General features: G+C 36.7%; 1 protein-coding gene across 1 annotated transcript in view; it reads left to right on the top strand.

Annotated features, from left to right (window-relative positions):
- WDR49 (WD repeat domain 49) overlaps window positions 1-19,482 on the top strand; it is a 135,250-nt gene that overhangs the window by 66,864 nt on the left and 48,904 nt on the right. The window contains exons 9-10 of the mRNA XM_070403635.1: window positions 7,815-7,979; window positions 11,148-11,263. Coding sequence (XP_070259736.1) covers window positions 7,815-7,979; window positions 11,148-11,263 — 281 coding nt within the window. The remainder of the gene's footprint in view (window positions 1-7,814; window positions 7,980-11,147; window positions 11,264-19,482) is intronic.

A 19,482-nucleotide genomic window follows, 5' to 3' on the forward strand; every position in this document is an offset into this window, starting at 1 on the left:
GAATGTCATGTAGTTGGAATCTTTTAAGTATGTAGCCTTTTAAGATTGGCTTCTGTCACTCAATAATATGCATTAACATTTCCACTACACATTTTAATGGCTTGAAAGCTATTTTTGACACTGAATAATATTTCATTGTATGGATATACCACCAATTATTTATTCATTCACCTGCAAGCATGGCAATTATGAATAAAGCTGCTAAACATCTGTGTGCAGGCTTTTGTGTGGGCATAAGTTTTCAACTCTTTGGGGTAAATATCAAGGAGCCCAATTGCTGAATTGAACGATAAGAGCGTGTTTAGTTTTGTAAAAAAAAATGCCAGTTGCCTTTTAAAGTGGTTGCATCAATTTGCTTTCCCATCAGCAGTGAAGGAATGTTCTCGTTGCTCCACAGCCTCGTCAGCATTTGGTGTTGTCAGTGTCCCCGATTCATGTCATTCTACGGTGTAGTATCACATTATTGTTTCACTATGCACCTCTCTGAGGAGCATCTTTTTACGTTATTTGACATTTGTTTATCTTCTTTGGTGACATCTGTTAAGGTCTTTGGCTCATTTTAAAATAGGTTCTTTGTTTTCTCATTGTTGAATTTTGAGTTCTGTGTAAATTTGGGATAACAGTACCTGAAGAATATGTCTTTTAAGAATATTTTCTTTAAGTCTGTGGCTCATCTTTTCATTCTCTGGACAGTGTGTGTTGCAGAGCAGAGATGTTTAAATTGAATGAAATTCAGTTTATAAATCATTTAATTCATAGACTATACCCTTGGTGTATTATCTAAAAAATCATTGCAAAACCAAAGGTCCTTTAAATTTTCTCCTATATTATCTGCTTTGAGTTTTGTAGGGTTTTGTTTGTTTTGTTTTGTATGTAGGTCTGTGATCCATTCTGAGTAAGAGTTCATGAAGGCGATACAGTCTTTCTAGATTCATTTTTTAACAAGTGGAGTTCCAGTAGTTTCAGCACCATTTATTGAAAAGACTGTCTTTTCTCCATCATATTGCCTTTGCTTCTTTGTCAAAGATCAGTTCATTATATTCATGTGGGTCTATTTTTGGTCTCTCTCTATTCTGTTCCAGTGATCTATTGTCTATTCTTTTGCTGATACCACACTGCCTTGATTATTGCAGCTTTATAGTAAGTTATGAGGTTGGGCAGTGTCAGTCTTCTGATTTTGTTCTTATCCTGAAATATATTGTGTTGGCTCATCTGGGTCTTTGGCTTCTCTGTATAAACTTGTTTAGAATCAGTGCTGTCTATTTTTACCCATTAGAGCTCTTAACATATTCATAATAGTTATTTTAATTTCATGATCTGAGAATTCAAACATCCCTGCCCTGTATGAATCTGATGTTTGCTCTGTATCCTCAGACTGTGTCTCTTGCCATTTAGTATGTTTTATATTTTTTTCATAGTTGGACATGATATACTGAGTAAAAGCAACTTCTGTAAATAGGCCTTTAGCAATGTGGCGGTGAGGTGTGGGGGGCGGTGAAGCCTTCTAGAATCCAATGACCAGGTCTCAGACCTTCAGTGAGCCTGTGCCTGTGCCTCTGGACTGTGACCTTCACACATGCTTCTCCGTTGCCCCTCCTCCCCCTTGAATAGAACAGGAAGGCGAGAGGCAGCTGGACTTTGGTATTGCCCTTCCCCAGGTCAGTTAGCCTCTGGTAAAACCCTATGTTAGAGTCTGGTTAAATAGTTTCTCCTGAGGACAGACCTTGTTAAGATAAACGGAGTACTCTGACATATTTCAAAATACTTTCGCTTGCCCCTACCAGGAGTATGAGGGGATTTTTTTCTTCAATATTTAAGGGAGAAACTGGTTGATATCCTAAAAAAAAATAAAAAAAAATAAAAAAATAAAAAAAATAAAATAAAAAAAAATTGTGGGCTTCCCCTATGACTGGCTCCCCCTGGAAATTTTAACTCTCAGACTTGTCCACTTGGAGCCTGCAGCAATTTGTCAATGGCAGTTCCCATTTCCCTATCTTGGCATTGCTGCCCGAGAGTTTTCAGTTCATGAGTTTTGCTGTGGTAAGTTGTGACTTTATTTATTTGCCTAGGTCTTTCTGATTTTGGGGGGCAGCAATTTGCCCTGTGACCTCATTTCTTATATTGATCTAAGAAGAGTTGTTGGTTTTTCAGTTTGCTCAGCTTTTTACTTATTGTTGGGATGGAGTGAGAAATTTCAAACACGCAGAATCAGAACCTGGGAGCTATTTTTTGAGGTAGTTTTTTTTCCTAAGCTATTTCTTTACAATGTTAGAGGTGGTGGGATTTGAGTCAGAGTGCCCAGTCTTTACATTGAGAAAGTTATTTAATTTATCTATGCAACTGTGTTTTTTTTAATCTAGAAAATAAGAATTATAATACCTCCCTTATAGGTGTTCTGTAAAGGATGAAAGGATATCGTGTATCAAGACACACAGAACAAAGCAAGAGCAAAAGATAAATAATTATTAATCAAAAAAGGGGAAATGATATTTCTCTGATTTTGTCCCCTGGTGTTTGTGGGTGCCAGATGACCTTGGCAGTGTTTTGAATGCCTATACAATGACCACAGGTGGGCGCACGTGGCCCCCGGCCCTTCCCCTCACACTGCCGAAGCCTTGCCAGCCTTTCTTGCCAGTCCTTGAACAAGCCAAGGACACTGCGCCTCAGGGCCTTTGTATTGCTGTTTCCTTTGCCTGGAACTCTCTTCACTCAGGTATCTTCATAGCTTCCTCCTTCACCTCAGCCATGTCTTTCCTCAAATGAGTCCATCTAAGAGCCCCCGATTTTGCACCAACTCCCAATGATCTCTACCCACTTCTCAGTTATATGTTTTCATAATGCTTCATATATATATATATATATATATATATATATATATATACACATACACACATATGTGTGTGTGTGTGTGTGTGTGTGTGTGTAAATTTCTTTAATATTTTCTAATCTGGTTGCATCTCTCCCCACTTCCTGCACTAGATAGAAGGGCAGAAATTTTTCATTGATATATTTCCAATGCCTCCATCCTGTGTCTCTCCTATTATAAGGTGTTCCATAAATTTAAGGAATGAATTACAAATTAATCTAAGAAGAGGTGATATCTAATAAATAAGATTTATAAATGGAGAATCACTGCCTTAAAATATTCAAATCCTTTGTCTGTATCAGTATTCAGAGATATTATCATTCTCCTCACCTCGCTACTTACTGAGATATAACTTCAGAGATTTGATGCAAAACAGAAATAAAGGATAAAACCTACTTTATATTATGGGACTATAGTAAACAGCACTGACTAAAAAAAAAGAAAGAAAGAAAAAAGCAATTAAATCAAATGTCCTGATCCCATGGTAGCCAGCAACATCCCCGGCTGTAACTTTTGATTCCTCTTGCTTAGACCTAGGACTTGGGATGTATCTGAAAAAAGAGCTAAAATGCTGACTGTTGTTGGAATAGCAAGAAGACAATTAGGGGACGTGAATACAATGTCACATCTCTTAGTATTGGCTGATTGGCTGTGACAGCCTCAATGAGAGAGATGAAAAGACCCGTACATTCCTAAACAGTTGTTAACTCAAGTACAGAAGGTGGCGCGTGCTCCCATCAGAACAACCATTTGCTCATGAGGTGCAATGCACTGCAGTGTAATTATAGAAATAGGCCTATTTCTGCTCTGCAACCCCCAGGGTCTGGCCCACATGGCCCGATGAGCAGCAGCCAGGAATAAAGTGAAAACTTAAAGAGATTTGATGTCATCAAAACGTGACATATGAATGTGGTGCCAATCCCTCTTCCTGGGCTTTCTGACCAATCAAAGCAGCTTGCTAAAGATAAAGTGCCCTCCATTCTGCAGTCAAACCACTTCCTTCATCTGCCAAGTGATGTTAAATGCACCCGTCTCTCACTAAACTCTGCAAGCCTTTTCACTTGCTTTGTTGTTCTTGTGTGCTGACATTGTCATAGACTGTAGATGTTGGTTATAGTGGTTTATGCTGTGACATAGTCAGTTGTTGATTTTCAATGCAATGTTTTTGAGAAGCCTGCTCCTTAAGACAGATTGCCATAAAATTAAATTTGACCGACTATATGCTGTTCTCCTTATTGATTCAGATTTCATGAGGAATTGTTAAATGAGCACAAAAAAGTGCTGAAAACTGATGAATAGTATGTTGGAGTTCAGGCAGGTGGGCAAAAGAGGGAGAATGCAAAGCAGCAAAAAGCGATTTTATTAATTCTTGATTGAATGTCTACATTAAATGAACGAGGTGGGTGGATGATTAGATGCTTTGTAATGTGGCTGGAGCTAGTCTTAAACAAGTAAGCAAGTGGTTTCTCCGAATATGAACTTATTTTAGTTTGATCTTTTAATTTCTGCCAGGGAATGCCCAACTTCTGGGACAAAACTGTTAGTATGTAATAGGTGCTCAATAATTGCTTTTTAAATAGAAATAATAAAATTCTTCACAACCTTTAACTTTTTCTTAAAATACCACTTTTCAAATTTTCTCATGGTTTTGTCTTCAATGAACGCAATCCAAATTTCTAAGCAATTACAGTATGAGAAAAATTCAGAAGTAGTGTATAATTTGAAACTTTAATGTACATATACAAATCAGGTTTCTAAAATTGTAATTGTCTATATTCCCTGTTATGGTTGGAAGAAAGCAAGATATTAAATATTTTGTTATTGGATATAAAAAGTGATATTGGCCCAAATTAAAGGTCAGACAAATAAAGCTTTAATTGGAATAGTAACACTAGCTAATTTTTATGCTTATTTATTGTATGACATGTTCTGTGTTTTGTAAATAGCTTATTTATATCTCTTAAATACAGTTTGAGGTAGCTACTATGATTCTCTCTAGTTTACAGGTGAGGAAGCTAGAGCTTGGAAAGACTGAGTAATGAACCAACGTCAGACAACTGACATTCAACCTGAGGCACCCTGGCTCCAGGCTCAGGGGGCTTAACCACCATGTATATTGCACAAACGAAAGCAAGCAGAAACACAGTCAGTTACTTGGAATGATCCTGAAAGTGCTCGGTCACACTATTTCAAAGATCCAGGTCATTTGTCCTAGAAATTACACTATCATTTCACAAAGGTAATTAAATATATAAGCTACCTTTGACTTCACTAAGAGAAAATGTGTATCAAAATAGTATTGCTGCCCGGCTGGTGTGGCTCAATGGTTGAGCATCAACCTATGAACCAGGTGGTCATGGTTTGATTCGCGGTCAGGCACATGCCTGGGTTGCAGGCTCGATCCCCTGTAGGGGGCGTGCAGGAGGCAGCTGATCAATGATTCTCTCCCATCATTGATGTTTTTATCTCTCTCTTCCTCTCTCCCTCTCTGGAGTCAATAAAAAAAATATTTTTGAAAAGTAGTATTACATCATTTGAGAAATTATCTGATTCTGAGTTGTAATTTCAGAAAAAAAGGCTATGAGAGATTATATGCTCATGATCATTTCCTTGCTGGGGTATAAATGTTGCTAATTGGTGGCCTTTTCCCCCAGTTCCTCTTCTCCATTTATCTCCAGAACTGTTTTTGGTGAGCATCTCTTACCTGGACTATTACAGCAGCCTCCTGTTTGTTCTCCACACTGTCACCAAAGGTATCTTCACAAACCAACCCACAAAATATGCTGTATGACTCTCCTTCTTATTAAGAACAAAGAAATTGTTCTTTATTTTATTTTGAGTCATACACCCTAGCGACAGTCCAATGAAAGCTGTAGACTGTTTCTGAGTAAAACGAACTTTACACACATTATTCATTATTCTCTGGCATAGCTTGTTAGGGATTTCAAATATCCCCCACCAGCCTGCTTCCTCACCCAATATTCCATCATTTATCCTGTCACCTGTACCCTGGTTGCATGACATTTCCATTGTTTTTGTCATGCTTGGAATATTCTCCAAGTTCTCTCTTCTATGCATGCTCTTAGCTATCTGGAATGCAATGCTGGACTAGAGGGAGGCCTTGTGATGTGTCTGCCACGGGCAGCCTTCAAACCTCATTCTATAAGCTTGGGACTAGTATCTATTCTAGCTACTTAGAATCTCAATTTTATCACTGGTAAATGATGGTGGTAATGATATTTATTTTTCAGGGTTTTTATAAAGATGAAATGAGATAGTGCATGTAAAGAACTTGGCACTCAATAAATACCTATTTTCAATCTGGATTGATCATCCTCACCTTTTATTCCCTACCTCCCGCCCCAGTGAGTGGATTTTGGGTTCCTTTCTATGCCCCACAGCACCCAGGATGATACCTCTGAACATGTAACATTACTTGACATTTTCTGTTTCTTGTCTGTTTCTCCATCTAGACAAATTGTTCTTAATCCAGATTGCACACTTAAGTAATGTGGGAAGCTCTATAAAAAATGCCCCTCCTTGCCCTAGGCAGTTTGGCTCAGTGGATAGAGTGTTGGCCTGTGGACTGAAGGGTCCCGGGTTTGATTCTGGTGGATGTGTCTCTCTCACATTGATGTTTCTCTCTCTCTGTCTCTCCCCCTCCCTTTCACTCTCTAAAAATCAATGGAGAAATACAGAAAGTAAATAAATAAATAAAAATGCTCCTCCTTGGTCCAATTAAATCAGAGTCTGTGGCATGGTATGCAGTCATGGTTTATAAAGTTCCCCAGGGGATTTTCATGGTCAACCTTAGACTACAGAGCCCTTGAGGGCAGGGATTCATCAGTGAACCCACTTCTGTCATGGAGCTGCACAGTGAACACCCACTCAGTGCGTGCCCTAGAATGAATGAATGCATGTGTGCATCATGGCCAGCTGCTATCCAGGCCTTATACAGTTGAAAAACTTCAGCCCATTTAATTATGAAAATGTAACACTCAAATTTAACATATTTTTAATAAATTTACATTTATACAATGGTAATCAATACTTAAGCAGATAAAGACATGCTTTAAGTTTTCTCAGAGTAGATGTTGCTTCAGGCAACCTTTTATCTATACATTTGTATGGTTAGTGATTCTTTTTTTTTTTCTCATTCTTTGGGACCTAAAGTCCTGTTGGTGAGAAGGTTTTATAAATCTCTTAAACTAAAGGGTGCTTAAATGCTTAGAGCTGAAATTAGTGGTCTGCCTGCCACTATAAGATTTCACACTGTTGGGTTACTATATATAATTCTATCCTGACTAGCATTTATTTTGTTGCCTTTCTCTTGGGAGTGTAGATGCAGATTTATATTTAACCTTCCTGTGTTCTTTCTTTTTAGTGACCTATCAATAATAGTGTTTGGCTGTAAAAATATACACAGTACCTTGTGAAAGGAAGAAGGAAGGGACTAATAGCATTAAAAGCAATAGCTCTAGCAATTTGTTTAAATTAACTTTTCCCCATAATGGCAGTAGTGCTTTCTTTTCTGAATGCCAAATGGAAACTGATATACAATGAAATGTGTCTTTTCATATAGTAAATAGTGTCAGATCACCATGACTACTAAAATCAACTTTCTCATTTAAATGCAAGAGATTTGTAAGTTTATTTTCAGGAGGATTCGATTTCAGAATGGCCTCTAGACACTAAGCTGAATGGTGGGTAAGGGAAGTAGATTCCTATCTTTTCTCATAAAGAGAATCATGACCTTATTATCTCAGTCCTGGCCTAGAAATTAAAATGTTATCAGCTCAACAAAAAGAAAGAAAATACATTACAAAAATGTCTCTAACTGTTAGGGGATCCCAGTACAGAAAATGCACAGGTTCGATAGTTTTATTGGAATAATAATGATAGATTTTGGGACTGTATTTAATTTCTTTACAATGTTATTTTCTCTTAGGTAATCAGCTCTGATGTGGGGTCAACAGTTTGCTTCTGGATGATAGACACTGGGCAGAAAATCAAACAATTTACTGGTTGTCATGGAAATGCAGAAATCAGCACTATGGCCCTTGATGCAAATGAGACACGGCTTTTGACTGGCAGCACAGATGGAACTGTTAAGGTAGGAACAGTTCTTACCAGACAAGAGGGGGCCAGAATACTGTGAGAGGAAACACAGTTTTGACTATATTTATTTGTGCTTTCTTTTGGCCTTGCAAGAAGAGAGATGAGACAAGGTAAGAAGAGCTAAAGAACCCAAGCCATCTAATAACAAAGCTGTTAGGAAAATAAAATTCTGTGGAAAAATGAATAAATGGTTTTTCTGCATAAATTATTTAGAATGAAAACACAACTTGGCTTTCTTATTTCAGAAAGCTTTTTCCAGTGCTCTGGATAGAGGACTACTTTTGGGAATAAGAGTCCTGAATAATTTCCATGTGCTTCAGCTAATGTCTCTAGTTTCCTTTTCCTCGATTTATAAAATGAGAAATCAGGGCAAGTACGTAAACTTTTCAACATGGCATAGATGCAACGTTTCCAGAAAATTAATATGTTAGAATCACCCCATTTTGTAATTTTTATTTTTATGTGAAGATGAGGTGTTGAAGAAAGGAGGAAGAACAATCATCATCTTATTTATTATTTATCTTATACTCACATGATATTCTGCTTTGGGGCTTTTCTTTATTTTGCAACCATTATTCATTTCTTCTGGGAGAAAGATGATACTATTTTACTTTGCAAAAAATGATCAAATTTTTATGCCAAGTTAGATACAATCTGAAATCATGTCCATCAGTGAATCTTCCCTGCTTCCCCGGGCTCTGAGAGCAATGACAGAGTTTGATTGGAGATGACTTGTGACACTCTGAGGCAGCAGAGGGTACTTTTCTGAATAAGCTTTAAGTGGCTTGCAAACTTTCATATCTGGAGTCATGAGAGTGTTAATTAGATGTACCTTCCATGATAGGATGTCTGATGCATTCAGGGTAAGGGGCGCTATCTGGATATGTAGGTGTCATATCATGGAAGGTGGAGGCAAGTTTGAAGGAGGATTGCAGCCTGCTAATGGCCAGTGGGAAGGAGGTGCTATGGCATGTTACAGTGAAAATCTCTGGGAATCAGCAGAATTTGATTAACCTCTAGGAAGGTTAATGGATGACATATAGATTGGGAGATTGGATTTAAGCAAAATAGACTCATTCATGGAAGGACTGATTGGTAAAAGGTGTGAGGGTAATGGAATAATCCCAATCCTAATAGTCAAGGTGGAATAAAAAAAGAATAACTGAAAGTGGAGTATTAGACAGAGGCTTATCAAAAGGAACAAGCAAGTGTCCCCACTACTAGTCGTGGGGAATGAGGCAGAACTGAAAAATAAGGGAAGTAGATTAGGTTCCCTTTACTCTTGTCATGGGAAGTAACCATCCAGAGTAGGGCAGACTTATAAATGGTTGCTAAAATGGTCCCAGCTAAGGGATGAGGTAGATTCTGGGGGAGTCACATGCTTACAATACCTATGTGTGGTATTATTTCAGGTGTGCTTGGTTAGGAGCCATGGGTAGAATAAAACAGTGACATGGGTGAGAAGATGTGCGCTGCTCTGGCTCAGCTCAAGCTTTGACATCTTAGAAGCTAATGTGAATTTACTAGTATAATCTCAGCTTTTGAAGGTACATTTATCTTTATCACAATAGCACAACAGAATTCTGAAATTTGGTAACCTCTACATAGGACACATAAATCAGGGTTGAGCTACAGTGGCTGTATTTATGAAGAAACAAGAATGAATGACATTTTCTAATCTCATTTATCATTCGGCATCTAAAACCAATACCTCTGTAAGCAAAGATTTAAAAGTATTGCCCTGCTTATCAGGGTTTTGAAGTGTCTTTAAAAAAATTAATTAATGTTTTGAATAAATTAAATCATGCATATAATAAAATTTAAAATATAAAATAGATATAAAGTCAAAAAAATCTTTCACCCTTGTTTCCAGCTCCATACTGTGCCTGCCACTGTTTCCAGTTTCTGATCCATGCTTCTAGCCTCTGAGCACCACTTCTTTCTCAACGGCAGCTCACTGTCCATGCTGTTCTGTATTTTGTGTTTTCCTGTCTTGGACATTGATTCATATGAATACCAACAATAGTCATAAAGTTAGCTAACATTTATTTCATGCTTACTATGACCCAGAAATTTTCCTAGCACTTCACACACACACACACACACACACACACACACACACACACACACACACACTATGGTTGTTGCTTTTATTATCTCAGTTTTACAGCTGAGAAAACTGAAGCCCAAGAGATAAAGTGACTTGCTTAAGATTACACAGCTGGTTTAGTTTTGGCTGAGCTTGGACACATGGTGGTGACTCATTCTTCTTAATGGCTACATTATATGTCACTGTATAGCTATTCCATATTCTGATGCTCAGTCTCTTATTAGCTAACCAGTAAATGGATTCAAATCTTTAGTTTTGATAAACAATGTTTCAAGAATATTCTCCAAATTAAGCCATTTCACACATTTGAGTGTCTCTGTGTAATGACTTTCTAAAAGTTGAATTTTTGAGTCAAAGATTATATGCATTTTAAGTTTGACAGAATGCCAGCTTGCCCTTCGTGCGTGATGTGCCAACAATGTCTCATAGCAAGGCATAGTTTTAACTGCTGGGGACCTAATGACATTCTCTCTTAAAGCACACCTATTGGGTCTAGGTCCTCACCAATGCCCGAGTGGGGTAATCTAGAATTGCCTGTGCTTCCATAGTGCTGAGTTCTAGCAACCCCTATAAAAAAGATGTTTTGTGGGCAGATGATGGAAAACTTGGTACAATGATCACGGTGTTTCAGGCTCTGTATTAGATGTTTAAAATTCCAAACATCCCTGAGAAGTAATGTTCCTGTGTCATAAATTAGGAATTTTAGAGAGACATACTAGTACTTAGAGTGAGAAGCAGGATTTCAACAAACTCCAAAATGGGGCTCTTCATGATTTTAACTTGCCACCCCCTTAAAAATACCCACTAATTTGTTAGCCTTTGAATCAAACATTATTAGAATAAAGTGGTAGTATTACTCATAGAGTAATACATATAATGGCTAAATTTCCATAGTGAGGGGATTTTCTTCAATTATTACATATTCTGAGTGAATCAACCCTAGTCCAGAATGGAAACACAAACATTTAGAATAATCTTATTACACTGTGCTGTTTCACTCATTGAAGAAGACATTTTCTTGTGTCAAAGGTGATTTTAATTTTTCTCTTAAAGGTGTGGGATTTCAATGGATATTGTCACCATACACTAAATGTTGGAAAAGAGGGAGTTGTGGATATTTCACAGATCCTGGTTCTTAAGAAGACAATACTGGTAACAGGCTGGGACAGGTATGATATGCCTCACAGAAAACTATAGGAAGAATGTTCTTATTGGAATCAAAATATAAAAGAAAAAAGAACATAGAAATCTTGACTGAATCTAAAGCATTGACTTTCTGGTAACCTAGGTGAGTGAAATTGTTTGGAATTGACTGAATGCTTAGTGACTATACTATTATAAGATCATGTAGCTTGAGCAAGTTTAGGAATTGTTATAGGGCTTTCTCCTGGCTTTGGGAACCTTCCTCTTCCTTTAACCATTCCAGGTAGGGACATAATACCACTTTCTGAGTATTAACTCCAAAAGTTTCCCAAATGTTATAGGCAATAAATTCTTAATGTGTAAATTACATTCTCTCAACTGTAAAAGGAGCTCATTCCTTCTTCTCGTGTTGCTTATTTTAAATTGCAGCACAAGAGGGAAATAGCCCACTGAATTCTGTGTTAGTACCTCCTTCATCTTAGTGCAGAGAGGCCCTTTCACAGCCCACTTACTGTTCTCAAGGAGCTATTCTTCCATTTCATTACAAGGGAAATTACTTTTCTTTCCTTTTTTTCCTGAGAGAACTAAGGGATCATGAACAGAGTCTTTTCTATGGCATTGTATAAGCACTAGGAAAAATTAAAGTGCTATGTTTTGAAAATATATTGTCCATAAATTCAACATTTCACAAAATATTGCTCTAATAGGTAATTTGCCCAGCATTATTCACTATAGAATTATGATCTGAAGGGTTTGAAGCTAGGATTAAACAGATTTCATACCTAGAAAGCTAACAGTATATACTTGGGGATTTTTATCAATCACATGAAAGGCTTTTATTCTCATGCAAATGTGCGTATGCAGACAAGCAGAGTGCCACACACAGCTCAGTTTCAGGGGAAGTTTGATTATAAGGAAGGAAATATAGACCAGATTATTCTACTTGATATTAAGAACTAATTCAATCATCCTCAACTTTGAAAGACAAGGCTTCTTCACATCCCTGGGAGCAATCATGAGCCATTAACAGCTCATAACCGTTCCAATAGACTATGGCCTAATGATCTCTATAATTAGGTTGTGGCAGTGAATAACATTTAATTCTCTAATATCATGGCAGGGTAAATGTGTAGTATACAGCTGACCCAATTTAAATTTGGGACAGAACAAGAAAGAATTTAAAAAATTAATCAGTGTAACTTACAACTGTAGAGATACCATTTTCTTCATTATATTTTTAAGATCTCCATAGTTAGAAATTAGCATCACATGTAAATTTTTTTTATTGCTTACAGGGAAAATTTTTAAAAGATGAGATATGTAGAGTCATCTGAAAATGGTTTAAAGGAGCATCCAATTTTCTGGTCTATCTTTGTGGGTGATCATGTTCTATAATCTTGGGGAGGAAGCTTTGGGAAGACTGAAATGAGAGGAGGAAACGTTATCACTCTTCCCATCTTTCTCCACTTATTCCATCTTCCACAAAGTGGTCAAGACTTGGATCCCTTAGTTGGAATTGAAAGCTAAAAAAATGTATTTCCAATGACTTCATGTCACTTTATATTGTTGGATTTAAAAAATATATTTTCTAAGTCAGAGGCCTTATGTTAGAGGGGTTGCTGGAGGATCTTTGCAGGGATCTTTTTGCCAGGACGCATTTGACAAAAGAAGCAAGAGTATTAGTCAACTATTTGGTAATAGCTTGGGAAGGATGGTCCATTATGCCAATTCCTTAATAATTTAGTGATTAGAGAAGAAATAACTAGAAGACTGACAGTCAGCTCATCAAGCTTTCTTTAAAACCCAGAGGAAACTGTTAAGCTGAAGCTTTAACTTCAGGCTCTATTGAAAAGAGCCGTGTTTGCTAATTTTGCCCAGGATGGAATAAGAATTCCACTTAGTTAGGGAGATAAAACTCATTTATTTTATCCATAGAGCTTTGTAGCACTCAGCACTTAACACACATTATCTAATTTAAACCTTGGCTTCACCTTGGAAGGTATGCGATATTTTATAGATATCTCAAATCTCTGTCTTTAGCTCTTATCTCTCTAAACTCACTTTGCTGGGTGTGTCTGACTGCAATCCAAAAATCAACATATTCTAAACTGCATGCATTATTTATTCCCCTGTCCAAAACCTGTTAATAGCCAGAGACCTTGGTTTTCCCTTCTCACTCAACTTCACCACCAAGTAGTCACTAAGCCTTATCCATTTTATATTCTAAATATTTCTCAAACCTGTTCTCCTCACTACTACAACTGTATAATTCAGAGTGTCATTCCCACATACACGAATGTCACAGCCTTCCCATTTGTCCTTTCCTCTAGTAATGCCCCTCTTTCACCTCTTAAATAGATACTGAACATTTTAGCTACAATGATTTCTTTCTACACTGCATTCTGTCAATGTTACTTCCCTGTTTGACACCTTTCAGAGTGTCTACATAATTAATGGAAGTCCCCACCAGCTTGGACCTATTCTTAGTTTCATTCTCACTCATTCTCCTGTACACTCCAAACTCAAGGAGCAACCTACTGTCAGGATGTTCCCATACAAATTCACTGTTCCACACCCCCTTGTCGTTATTCTCTCCCTTTCCTAAGCATTTTCTCATGTGGCAAATGTGCATTCTTAATTCTAGTCTCGTTCACATATCTTCCCCACGAGGATATCTCTTTACTCCCAGGATGGAAATATGCCTCCTTTTTGTCTTTGTGCTCTCTAGCTTCCTGCACTTTATCTAACATAGGAATAGAATACATATCATTGAGCAACTAAAAGATAGATAGATAGATAGATAGATAGATAGATAGATAGATAGATGATAGAGAGATAGAGAGAGATGATAGATAGATATAGTATGTATATTTATATAATGTCTGTTGCTTAATAGATGCTCAATGATATTAGTTATATAACAATTAATGTTTATTGACTAGATAAGGAATCTGATGATTAGCAAGATTAATTTCCCATTAGTCACACTCTGAATAAAAGGCATGCAGGGTAGATATTAAAATCTATTCTCTCTTCACAATAAATCAGAAAGTTAAGTGTTACCAACTCTTCTCTATAAGAAAGGAAACGAAGCTTGAAGAAGTTGGGCAGCCTGGCCAAGCTTACAGAGCTAATAGGCAGCTAAGTTAGAATTTGACACCAAAGTCCATGCTCTTTACATTAGTTCTGAGTTACAGATGAAGTTGTTAAATCATGAGAAAGCAACTATATTCTTTTAAACAAGTAATTTGATTAAGTAGGTTGGTCATATCAATCAAAGGTAATGAATCATTTCTGTGCATTTGAAGAAGTGCATAAGAATGTATTATTAACAGCACCTTAAAGTTCTAGAGTATCATTATTTCCCCCCTTTCTTTCCCTCAATTATTTTTAAATTGCACCTAAATGAAAAGCATTGAGTTAGGAACTATGAATGTGAAGAAGCATGATTCGTGCTCTCAGTGGTATCACATCCTAATTAGGGAGTCAACATATACAAGGCAAGATATGGTAAATGCCACTGTAAAATTATCCTAAGGAAAACCTGAATTGGAGAGCCCATGTTAACTACTTAGAAATACTATAATTCTTATATAGAAAATATCTCTGTCAGAAAAAGGAAGTCCCAAATTTAGAAATTCTAGAAATATGTTTCTTATCATTTTAAGCAAAATATACTTTAGAGACATAGGGTCAATTATATACCTGGCCATATTTATTTTGATAAAATTAAGTGAATGAATTATCAATTATCTTTGCATTTGTTTAAAGTAGACATGTAATATGTATATTACGGTAAAATAAAATAAATAATCATAACAGTTTAGTATTTTATTTAGCCTTAAAATTCTGATTCTATACTTGTCAACTCTATAAAAATAGACTCAGACTCTTAGTTTTTTCCAATTTATTTCTCTTTCTGTTAAAGGTGAGATCATTGTTTATAAAAATTTTTACCCCTTTTAAATATTTATTCCTATACAAACACTGAAAAAAAAGAAAGAATCTGTTATATAACTTCAAATAATTCTGAAAATATTATTTTTAAAAAAATCTTTTTTATTGATTTCAGAGAGGAATGGAGAGGGATAGAAAGATAGAAACATCAATGATGAGAGAGAATCATTGATTGGCTACCTCCTGCGCGCCTCCCCCCACCCCCCACCCCACTAGGGATCAATCTCACAACCAAGCAACCCACCAGGAATTGAATTGTTGACCTCTTGGTTCCTGGGTCAATGCTCAACAGCTGAGCCACACCCAGCTGGGCTAAAAATATTCTTGATAGCAGCATTTTTCACAGTTTTGTAAAAAAGTAGGTGCTCAAAAATAGCTGTTGATGTAATTTGATTTCTAAATGTATTTTTAAATGAAATGAGATTAGGGATTTAAAGTTCCTCAACAATAAAACTTACCTATCATGAGATATTAAATACTTAATGATTGCCTTAGTAAGAAACTATAATTCCATATGATTCAACTGGTTTATATTATTAGGCTAAGAATCAGAATGAAAACTTCCAAAGTTGTGACTTATTCTGAACAATCCTGCTCGAGGTCAGGAGGAGGCAGGAATTCACAAATGACCCTCAAACCTAATTTTGAGATGGTTTTAGTGTTTACAATTTGACTTCACAAATTTTAGGGAAATAGATAAAAATGAACTGACATATAGTAAACTAGTTCTCTGCCTTTGAGATATCCCTTTTTAACCTAAAAGTCAGTACATAGGTTCTTATAATTGGACTAACAACACATGAACAAGTAACCTCAAAGGGAAAAAACACATAGTTGATTGTGTTCTTTTGTTCTTCCAAGAATTTTTACATGACAAGTTTTAGTAAAAGCTATTTTCCTAACTCATTCATCCTAAAAGGTTGTTTCTTAAAACATTTTTTAAGTATTTTTCTGCACTTGACAGGAAAAACTAATTTTTTTCTCGCAGAATTGGTCATTGTATTTAAATTCTGAGTTAGAGTTATGGTCATCTTCACAAGATGACGCAATGACTCAGTAGCAGTACTCTCGGGATTTCAGATATGAGTTGTGAAATGGAGCTAGTAAAATCCTTCAATGTCAGAAAGAACAATCTCAGACTCTGAAAATGGCCTTAAAATTGGCTCATTATGTACTTTAATTTTACTCTTGGCAAAAGTATAAACTTAAAAAAGTTATATTTGAAATGGACAAAGTAAGAAATACAGTGTGGATTCTGAAGGTATTTTAAGGATAACTGTCATTTCAGGTTGAGATTTTAAGGGAAAGGTGGCAGCTAATTAGTTTCTTGAGATTTTGACACACAAGGTCAAATATCAGAAGTGCTTCTTTTTGCACCATCTTATGAAAAAGGATTTTGTGCCTTTGGGTGGTACTCCCTAACCACTTCTAGTTAATATGGGTATCTTGGGGAAAGGATATTTGACATTGAATGTTAGCTGAGAGATAATAGAAGAGCTAGAAGATTAACCTCTTCCCTGTCACTCCCACCTCACATTCTCCATTCTCACTCGCACCCCACATTCTCCATTCCCTGTCACTCCTATCTCACATTCTCCATTGAAGGTTAATCTCTTCAATCAAACCAACAGTTAAAGAGAACATTAAAAGTATATACATACAGAGCTATAATGATATTAACTATAATTTCAGAACTGAAAATTACCTTATTTATATTATCACTAGTGTCCCAGTGCACAGATTCATGCACATTGAAAGGAAATTAATTAGAAGAAATATTTTAATATCACTATTCGCCCTTTCTCTATAATAGAAGTGTCAACCAAATTCACGATTGACAATGACAGATCAAAACACACGTGTGCAATTGGTGCCAGCGAGAGCTTTATATGTATCACACATGCCCAAGTCAACTTAGCCTTTTATATATATAAAATAAACTTGCTTAATTGGACCTGCTTTCTGATTTAGCTAAACTTTTTTCAACCCAGTGAAGCACCCCAACTTCTCTTTCAGGTAATTGTCAGCAGCACAGCAGTAAATATCAACACGAGGCAGATTATTATTGTAGATCACGCAGGGAGAACAAAGGGTAAAATACTTAACTGCAGCAGTGTTTGACTATATTCTGCACAGTGAGAAAACCTGAAGTCATTTTCAAGGTCCATTATTTCTTACTTCTTTTCAGTCGGGTCAAGTTTCTAAACTTTCTAAATCTTCATTTTCTGGCTAATGAAAAGAAAATAGTATTCTACCAAGTCTCCTATCTACCTACTCCAGGACTTCTGTGAGGATTAAATGAGATGAGGCACCAGAAAATGCTTCACAGACATTTAAAGGGTAAAATGTTTGCACCTGGCTACAAAGCAGGTCAGGTTCCTGGGCTGAAGAAACTCCAAGGAAGCTAGTTCCTAGGGAGAGGAAGCTGGGTGTTGCTACATGACGTCATTACCAGGCACCCACAGCAACCGTTTCCAGGTTGGGCTGGGCTGTGGGTTGCATTTTGCTCCATGGGGTCTTGGCAGCATTGGCTGTGATTTGGTGGGGAGTTGCTCCAGGGTGGTGGTGGGGACTGTGTCCCACTTTGGGGAAGCTGAGTGTTGGTTTGTTGGTTTGTCTGCACCAGGTCCATAGTGCCATTTATTTGTAAATGGCCAGTGCGTGTCATGAAAGCTCCTGTGTTGAGTGTCTGCCTCCTGGTGGTTTATATATATCTTGATAAACCTCATATTAAAAGAACATCAATATTAAATTATTAAAAAATAGAATTATTCATCCACTGATTCAGCAAATATTTGTTAAGTGCCCATTATGTTCTAGCTACTGTTCTAGGAACTGCTGATGAAGAAAGAAACAAAGTCTCTGCTCCCCTAGGGCTTATGTATGGCAGAATAAATGGGAAAGAAACAGACAAATAAACATAGACCACAATATCATATACAGATAATGTAATAAAGAAAAATTATGTAGGTGAGGATGAGATACTCAAGGAGTCTTTAGGATCACCAGAGAAGATTTACTTGAGGAGGCAATAATTGAGCAGAAATTTTTCATTCAGTCACTTGACAAATATTTATTGAACACTCAATATACATAGGTCACTATGCTTGCTACTGTGGGGTTGCAGAATAAGACAAGCTCTCTGGCTTCTGAGAGCTTACAAACTAGCAGAGAAGTGAAAACTACATAATATTTATTAAAGTGAAACGTGAACAATGTAAGAGGTCAGAAGAGGAAGCTATTTCTTTCAATTCTAGTAATTAAGGAAGCCTACCAGAACAAGATAGGCTTTAGAGAATGGGTGCATGGATAGTAGATATGGGTCTGTGTGTGAAAGGAAATCCATATAGGGATGGAAGGACACATCATGAGTGACACAGAGCAGTTAGAAGCATAAAGGGTGCCTAGAAAACAAGAAAGGTGCTTAGAGGAGAGCAATAAGAATATTGCTTGGATTGACCAAGGAGGCTAAGTCCCTGAATACTCCTAACCATTCAAAACAGCTCCTGCAAGCAAGAACTTTATTTGAAACCTTATATTTTATCTTTAAAGTCCAGGGGAAACTTGCATTCTCTGATATCAATTCATCTATCCTTATTTTAATGTCAAAAAGATGTTCTCCAAAACTCTTTGAATAAAATGAACATGTAGGAAGGAATTCTGTATGTACCCTGTGGCTTCCAGTAGCCCTATCAAATATTTGGTTGGACATTCGAATTTTATTTTAAAAAGCAAGGATAGAAGAATAGAGAGAAATTATTCTTAAAAATTGTATTAGACCCAAATATTATTGGGTTTTTAATAACAGGCCCACACATTTGAATTTTTTTTCATGCAGGAAACTGAAAACTAGTAAATGTTTTTCAACAGAGCATGAGCTTTAGCTTTGCTCATGCTGTCTCCCCACTCTGCGTAGACTGCCTTCCTCTTTCAAATCCTACCCATCTATTATGGTTCAGCTCCAATATGACCCCTCCACTCAGCCTTCTGTGATTTCTATACCTGGAATTCCATGGCAGTTTGATCAGTAATTCCTTGGCATTTACTACATTTCATTGCATTTTAGTCATTTATGTTCATGGCTCTATTTCCTGCAGAATAGAGACTTCTACAGAGGAAATAAGAAATGCTTATAGAATAAATGCATTTTAAGAGCTCCCTGAAATGGAGTCATCTAGTAGCAGGATGAAGAGTGTACGAGAGATGGGTAGACAAGAGGCAGTGAAAGTGATTAAGAGACTGTTACAATTGTTCAACCATGAGGTAGTGAGCACTGAACTAGGAGGTT

This window comes from Myotis yumanensis, unplaced genomic scaffold, assembly GCF_028538775.1.
Source record: "Myotis yumanensis isolate MYYU_CA2020_CCGP unplaced genomic scaffold, mMyoYum1.0.hap1 SCAF_2, whole genome shotgun sequence".
Taxonomy (NCBI): Eukaryota; Metazoa; Chordata; class Mammalia; order Chiroptera; family Vespertilionidae; genus Myotis; species Myotis yumanensis.